This window comes from Alosa sapidissima, chromosome 11 (assembly GCF_018492685.1).
Source record: "Alosa sapidissima isolate fAloSap1 chromosome 11, fAloSap1.pri, whole genome shotgun sequence".
Lineage (NCBI taxonomy): Eukaryota > Metazoa > Chordata > Actinopteri > Clupeiformes > Clupeidae > Alosa > Alosa sapidissima.
Window position 1 is genome coordinate 17,651,406 of NC_055967.1, and position 8,733 is coordinate 17,660,138.

Below are 8,733 nucleotides of genomic sequence, written 5' to 3' on the forward strand. Positions count from 1 at the left end.
ACCGAGAAGAAACATATCAGCACATTTCCATAAAAGGTACATACGAGTGTTCCAATAAAATATGTCTTTTCAGGTTGCATAGGCCACTTTGCAAATTGAGTAGCCGATCATGTGAGGTAATATAACCTGTTCTAATCTACTTTGTAACAGAGAAAGCAAAGGCACGATTAATCTGATCTAGAGTAGCCTATATATATATATATATATACACACACACACACACACACACACTTTTTATATTGAGGATAATTTAAACAGCACCAAAATGTCAGTACAGCTAGAGTTACAGTAACTGTAGCAAAATAGATATAGGCTATAAAGTCAATTTAAATTTTATTGATGTTTCTCTTTTTTTCCATAGTTGGACAGAATCAAACATTTTCCGCAGATCTTTCAAACTAACCAACGCCCACATATGTCCTCCGAATAACAAAATAGTCTCACAGCCCGCAATTCCGTAGGTATGGCCTAGTAGTAGTATAGTATAGTAGGAAACAATTACACACTTTGTTTTCAGTGTTTTATCCTCTTAATTTTAAGAAAAAGAAATAAGGTTACATAAAAAGTAGCCTACTGGATTACATCTTCTTGAATAAAAACGAACATCGTATTTCTTTTTCTTAAGTTTTATTAAGTTCACGTACATAAAATCATATCAAAATCTGAAAACGCTTGGGATTTTTTTACAACATCGGCAGACAGCTGATCACAAAACAAGTCACTATGCGTCAATGTACAGAACACTCGAAACCTCCACGCGCTCTTCTGCGCTATAGGTGATAGGCTAGTAGAAATCGACGATTTGTAATCATATAAAAGAGAAATCTTTTGAATTTGATGGGCTAACATCACATATCAACATTTAGGATATCTATCGTCCTATTTTCTAATGAAACACACATTAAAATACTTCTGTGTGACATGCCACGAACAAGTATCTCAGAGAAGAGAAAAGACACGTTCAGAATCAATCCAGAGAGGAGAGGATAGCACCCGTTCGTCATAAAGTCACACGTTTTAGAGTCTCACATTACATTTAACAGCGTCCGTTGAAATAGGCTCGAGTTAACTTTTTCAAGCACTGTACGTACATGCTGTGACAATGGGTAAAGTGAAATCCCCCTAAGGGTGACGATACATGGTGCAACTTTTTGAGCAATGCTGCTGGTGCTGCGCAACCACACAACCACCTCTCTGTGTAGGATGGTCGTTATAATTTGCCTATTGATGATTACAGTTCTCCAGAAAAAAAATGTTGTCCAATATTGGGATTGTGCTAGACCAACAATAAATCACGAACATTGCCGGTAACATTGCTCAAAAAGTTGCTTTGTGTATCATCATCTTAAGTCTCGAAGAACAATGGAACTAGTCAGTGCCTGGACACGTTCAATGTAACACGGCTATCCAGCAATCCGACCGACTGAAGCGGACGCTGAAATGTCCCAAATGGCTACGCCCTTCATAAAATTCGTTCCACTATCAGTCGAAATGTGTAAACACTGATGACTACAAAGTTTTATTCGATTGGCTTTTTTATGAAGTAGCCCATTTCTGTAGGCTACGTTTGACTGTACATTTTCTTCTCTCAGAAAAGATGGGTGATCCGTTCGCCCTATCCAGAGCGCTCAGTCTTAGTTTCATAAACCTCCCTTCCATTTGGAAAATCATAGCCTATACATCGATTGACACTGCACTGAGGTAAAATAGGCAACCCACCTTTATCAGGGCGATTACATGTGAAATGGTTGGTAGATTTCTGGTTGATAACATGATTAAAAGTTACTATTTTACAAGATCTTTGACCGTTACGAAATTGACTCAGCGACCAGGCTGTTTGTAATTGCCGTTGATTTCCTCTGAAATATTCACAGCCTCGGCCCCTAGGGGCAACCTGTCGCTGTATTCAGACCCCACCTCGAATTCCTCCTGCGTTTTGGACTGCGAGCCGGCAATGGACTCTGTTACCACGCTGCCCTCCATTTCACCTTCCCCATCCTCCTCCTCTCCCTCTGCGTCTCCCTCAACATCACCCAGCTCACTCGGATTGAAGGTTTTCTCCGACTCCACAAAAGAGGCTCTCGGGTCAAAGTCAGTAGTTATGTTTTTCTCCATCTGGTCCGGATTTTGAGCTTTCATAATTAGCTTGTAGGTCTTTCCCTGATACTTGTATAACAGATGACAACAGGTGGCTCCAAGCAGAGGTACAGTAGCCAAAGCCAGCAAGAAAATACTGACCACCACAATGATGAGCAGTGAGGGGATTTTCTTCCTGGTGGTAAACACAACCTGGACCTGACAGTCCTGACCCCCATAGGTGAGACAGAGTGTATAATTCGTGCCAGGCTTTAAGCCTTGGAAACGATAGGCGTTGACGCCATCCTCAATCTTGGACCACTGAACAACCGAGTGGCCGTTGCCAGTGCTGACACAAAGGTAAAGCATGTCCAGGGGGGATTTTTTTGTGATAGTCTGGTACAGGCTGAAGGGCTCCTTCTCCACGGTCTGCAGGTCTTGGGTGTGGCTGATCTGAAGGTTTGACTTGCTGTTGGCCAGCTTCAGTGGGTTCAGCTGGACTTTGGCCTCAGTCTCGGACACCTCCAGCGCAATCACCCCGAAATCAAAGGTGTACTGCTTGAGCTCGTCCAGGCTCAGGTTGAAAGCGTGGTTAGATATGTACTGTGTGCCGTCATTTACACCACAATTGCTGGCAAAAGACAGGTCTTTGGTGCCCTCTCCTATCTTCTCTGAGTCAGCCGTAACAGAGACTGACCCGGTTGGAAGTGTTTTGGGTTTATCCTCAGATTTGATCACATTGTTAATGGAGATCTTGGGGCCAGGTTTGCTGACAGGTGGGCGCACCTTGCCAGTAGAAGTGTCCAGCCCGGAATCAATGGCGTGTTTTGGGGTGCCAGCCATCACCACTTTGACGGTGCCCTCAGCTTTGCCCACTTCGTTGGCGGCGGAGCAGCTGTAGTTGCCATCTTCCTTCTTGCTCATGCGCGGGATGATCACGGTGCCATTTTGAAACACCAGGAAACGTGTGTTGGTCGTTGCATTGTTGATCGGGACCTCAGCATTTTCCACAAAAGTGGGCAGAGCGAACTGGAAGTGCTGCTTCCAGTTTACCACGTCCCACTGGACCTTGGGTTTTGGACTGCCCTGGGCCTCACAGGTCAAGATGACCTTGTATCCCTCATAGAGCTCAGTGGTCTCAACGTTGGGCTGATGGGTGATGGTAACAGTGGGCGCCTTGCAGTCCATTTTGGGCATATTCACCACGGACACCCCCTTGAGGTGCGTGGGCAACTCGCACACAATGTTCTCCTGCTCAGGCACCGTGATGGTCACCCCTCGAATCCAGTCCCTCAGCCACTCCAGGCTGCAGGAGCAGGTGAAGGGGTTGTTGTAGATCTGGAGGTGAGACAAGCTGAGGGACTCGAACGTGCCCTGCGCGATGGTGGTGAACTTGTTGTTGTTGATGCGGAGTGAGCGCAGCTCTTTGAGGGTGAGGAAAGCATCCTTGGGCAAGGACACCATCTCGTTATTGTTCATTTTCAAGAGCTGCAGAGCAGTGAGGTTGACCAGGTCCTCCCAAGGGAAGTAGACGATCTTGTTGTAGCTGATGTCCAGGTTCCTCAGGTTGACCAGTGGGGCCAGGGTGTCCCGCTCCACGGTGACAATGGCGTTGTGGGCAAGCCACAGAGAGGTAATCATGGTGACATTGACAAAGCTCTTGGCCTTGAGCACCTGGATCTTGTTGGCCGACAGGCTGAGGGTCGTTACATTGGAAGGCAGTCCCACGGGCACGAGAAGCAGCTGTTTGGAAGCACAGTCCGCAAGCTGAACAGAATATTTATCCATGCAGTTACAGGGTTCAGGGCACCCCTGCACTGTGCCAATCGCCACAGTCCATAAGCCGAAAATTAGCAGGTACCTGGAGTCCATTTTCAGTACCTGCGAAGAAAGCACTGGTTAGTATTGCAATACCCAGAATGAACTGATCATTTTCATTTCCTGATTATAAAAAAAAAACACCTTGGAATGAAATACATTGAACTTCCTGATTCCGTGACTATGTAGCTTCTGATCACCTTCTTGTGCCAGAAATGCAGTAGCTTTATTATGCCACTTGAAATGTGGGGCAGTGTGTGAATTCTGTTTAGGCAGGACCGAGAGCTGCAGCTCGGAAGAGCGCAGAAAAGTCACTCACGGACAGCCAAAATAAAGCTCGCGTTTTACAATTTACAGTTTGCGTTGACTAATAGCAGATCATAACACCAAATCATCAGCCTTTTTTTCTAAACCAGCCCTGGGTGTAGTTTATTCTACTTCTACTATTCTACTGCACATGAATACACAAATACAGAAATATATTCAGTAATTCCGAACTACTAAGTTCATGAATACATTTTATAAAACGACGTGGAAGCGCTTGTCCTTCTGCAGCACTGTGAGCGCTCTGTCCGTGGTGCTGAAAGCACCCCTGTCTGGCACACAGATGATCATGATTTGATTTGGCGACCTTTTCCCCCACACACAATGATAAATAATATTAAAGGATAAATGATAATAAGTCATTCTACAAAGCTTACATAGCTTACGCAAATTACAAAGCATGCACTAGAACTACATCTGCTACTGCGCATCGCATGGAAAGTCTAAAACGAGACTGAATAAGTTCAAGAATTCTTCATTTGTACACTTTCACACATTCTTGCCTTACATCGCATAATTTCCCTTTGGTAGATTATAGTTTAACACCTTCCTTACTCAGAAATGGTCTTACCTGATCATGGATTTCCAAGTCCTTTAATGCAATATAGTTTGTAAGGAACAGCAGTGGTATTTAATATGAACAGATATTAGAGGCTTAGTGCATGAATATTGTAGCATATATTCGATCCTCTTGCATGACTTTGAAAGGCGGTGATGATGTTGGTGAAAGACAAACGAGGAGACATTTTTGTCTCAGTGTGATGTTGAACAATCCCGAGGCTGTTTTCTCTGTGCGGTTGAGTTTGAGTGGGATTCATTGCGCGTTCCCGCCTTCGTAGGGGAAGGGGAGGGCTTGTGAACGCGCGGCCTCTCCCATCTCTCCCATGTTAAAGCTACAGGGTCCTTGCCATCCCGAAGTAATATTTATAATTTAGACACTGATGTTTAATTCATCTAGCTTCCTAAAGATCATCCCTGACCTCGTTCCATTGTGAAGACCAACACAATAAAAACAGCAGCTGATCATACCATTTAGCCTACTTGATTTTGAAGATGAATACCAGTCACAGAAGAACACTAGCCAGTCTTTAGCTGAGCACAATTATGAAATAATTCAAAGACTTTCCAGAATTTTCCAAACCCATACGGTATAAGGATTTTGTTCTGATGCGCCATGGGGATTAACTGTTTTAGTTGGTAAAAACCCATTAGCCTATTGACTTTAAACGCAGTCATAAAATTACAAGGTGTGAGATCAGACTTTATAACGTTGCTCAATGGTTGTCCCGTTGTTTACGTTGACTGTAACAGATGACATTCGTACAACACTAAATAAAGTGAACAGGATGTTGTTGAATAAGACCAACGTGAAAAAACTAACCATGGATATGCTGCGGCGAAGCGATGTTTGTAAATTTAAAGGATGGGAAGAAATTATTTGAGATAAACTATCCCTAGACTACTGATCGGAGAAATACAAAAGAACACCGACTGTTGATTGTTAACACAGAATAAGACCAGATGTAGTTGCGGTAGCCTGTCCTATCTGTACGGCAACATTGTGGGCTAAAGGCTGTGTAGATGAGCGATAGTGTTAATGTGTGTTTACATGGCAGAGTCAGACATTCGGTTCTGCTGAGTAACTTTGGCAGACAGCACAGTGTGGTTGCACCCGAGAGCATCTTTTGTTAGTATATGGCTAAATGCTGCCACCTGCTGATGAACTTTGCCCCACACATGTTGCACAAACTCCATGCATTCAGTTCACGTGATCAGAAATGAAAACCCTAATCAGTCAAATCAAATATTTTTTGATTGATTGGTAAAATTTCTCTGACATTAAACCATGTTTTACATTTCAGTGGGTTGCAATGCTATCTTATTATATGTTGTCAGGTTTTTGTTTCACTGTTTTATTTTTGGTTTCTCTTCTCAATTGGAAAAGGCTGTTTGAGGTATTTCTGGCGGCACATTAATTTCCTTTCCCACAACAACTAAGTCATTTTATTATTACGCTGAAGAAACAAAACAACACTTATCTTTATTTCAACCTCACTATTCTCGACTTAACTAATTTGACCGCTGTGAAGGGCCGAAAAAGGGACCGCTGTCTCGCTATCCGGCAAAAGATTCTTTGGACGCCGCTATTTATGGATTTCCGGCTCCCATTGACTTACATTGAACACATGTAAACAAAACGTCAATTATGTGCTCAAACTAACGCCGCTGACTTATGAAAACAACCATTCCACTTTGATACGAAACTACATAATTGTACAACATGTATACAACAAAAATCACATAATTTGGATCAAGTAATGTGGAGAAATCTTATGCAAAGTGTCAACCCCTAACAATGTGCCCATTGCCCAAATTTATGGTCGACTAATGTCGAATGTCAGAGTAATGACATTGAAAAAGGTACCTTCGTGATACACTTTAATTTATAAAAGGTACGAAGTATAAAAAGAAAAACACAATTTATCAGATGGATCGACATTTATTCGAGGGCACATCTATTCCCAGAACTATAATGGGTGTTAAATATTCCACAACCACTAGATGGCAGCATGACACAGCACATAAAGTACACATACGTTTCGCTGCGACCTGAAGGATGGCGTGGTTGAATACCCACTTCTCCTGCACTTCGGGTCTAATAGCGAGTGAATTGTATGACCACCAGATGACGCAATTTCACTGCACCTCGGGCCTAATAGCTGCTGTAACTTCGTTTAAGTAATAAGCCTCGAGGAGCCGACGGTTACACTTGTTTTATGGGCGTTGTTAGCCACGCTGCGCAAGCCGGGTAGGCTACAGAAGAAGCCAATAGGCTACAGTCGCGTGTGTTCGTGGTGATTTATTCCATGTATTATCAAAATAATAATGTAACATTAAAAATAGCCTACATAGATAAAAAAAAAACTAAATAATTACACCAAAAAAGTAAAGAAGCTTTATCATTGATATATAAGCTTACTGAAAATCAAATATAGGCCTAGCCTACAATTGTGTTCCACAGACAATATGTCCTACAGATAATAACAACAGTAACAACATAGGCTAAGTCATGACGACACGGGGGCTTAAGTCTCATGTTGGCCTATGACTACTAGGCTACCAAGCACGTCTGGGTCTGCGACAGTGAAATAGTTCCAATATTAATTGTGGCGCCAATGAATATATGCTAACATGAATCTCATCAGTCACCTATAGATAAGGGTTAGGCTATAACATATGTAGGCTATAATGTAAAAATATCATATAATGTTGACTTATTAAGATGGGGGAGAGAGCTGAACATATTACACTGAACTAATTGTTCATTGTTGAAAATCAATCAAAAGTTTGTAGTTGATCCAGATGTCATTGGTCGCAAGGACTGTTAATGGGTGTATCCACAATTGGGACCTTGTTACAAGTTGGTCTTTCAGCTGCTTTCAGCTGCTAATGCAATCAGTGGCCGTCAGAAAACATGAGGAATGAGATGCCACACATAAAATGTACAGTCAAACAGAATGCACAAACATCAATGGGAATCCACCAAACACAGCAGGGAACCATGTTATTGTCAATCAGCACTCTGCCACGCTAAATCAGACCCTGCTTATGTTTGTGCAGAGCAGAACAGATATTTGTAGATATGATGCAGGATCTGTTAAGAGAGATTGGCAACTCAGTCTCCCTCATACTAGTCCCTACGGTGAACGATGTAATAGCATAGTGCTGCTGCTTCTGATGTGCAAGACAAGACGGTATATATTCATAATGTGACAGGCAGCATGTATTTATCATTATGTTACAACCTCTGAACAACTACTATTGATGTTAGAAGAACAAAACAATACATCTTCAAATGTTCATTGCTTATTACATGTGTTATAAAAACAAAATCCTTGTCTGCTTTCTGTGTTTTTGCATGCACCTGTCAACAGGGATGTAAAGATATATTTGTTCACCATGCACTTAGGCTGTTCTGAGTCATTGTTTGTATGTTATAGTATTTGTTGATTTGCATTTATTGCCCATTGATATTGCATTCACATTATTGTTTATTATTGGTATTCTCCTTATTAATGTAGTGTCACCAACATTTAAAATAATATCAACTGACATTGTTATTCATAGCCATATTTATTCTGCTCTTATAAGGTAATACAGTGCACATATTTATATTTCATTTATACTACTCTAAACCACCTTCTGAAAATCAACTGTATAGTGTTTCACTGCACCATATTTCTTGACCTGTCTCACCACCTGCCTATAGGCGGCTTACACCACCTTACTTACAACACTTTGAAGAGCCAAAAACAAAGCTCAGCACACCTGTTCAACAAGTTTTTATTGTCCACTACTGGGGAAATTCATCGGCAACACTTTATTTTAATGTGTCGCTGTTACAGTGTACCTACCTAATTAGGTACAGTGGTACAACCTGTGTAACAACATGTACTATCAGGTACTGTACTATCATTGTACTTGCATTATGTATTTGTGGGTACCTACATAGGC

At 42.0% G+C, this 8,733-nt stretch overlaps 1 protein-coding gene across 2 annotated transcripts in view; it reads right to left on the minus strand.

Annotated features, from left to right (window-relative positions):
* Positions 1-316: 316 nt before the first annotated feature.
* The window catches only part of islr2 (immunoglobulin superfamily containing leucine-rich repeat 2), a 12,140-nt gene continuing 3,723 nt past the window's right edge, over positions 317-8,733 (minus strand). The window contains exons 1-2 of one of the 2 annotated variants that reach the window (XM_042110234.1): positions 4,790-5,024; positions 317-3,957 (exon numbers count right to left, since the gene is read on the minus strand). In XM_042110234.1, the coding sequence (XP_041966168.1) occupies positions 1,822-3,948 (2,127 nt within the window). In that variant the 5' untranslated portion in view covers positions 3,949-3,957; positions 4,790-5,024 and the 3' untranslated portion in view covers positions 317-1,821. Of the gene's footprint in view, positions 3,958-4,789; positions 5,025-8,733 lie in introns of those variants that run through there. The other variant, XM_042110233.1, reaches the window with a different exon arrangement.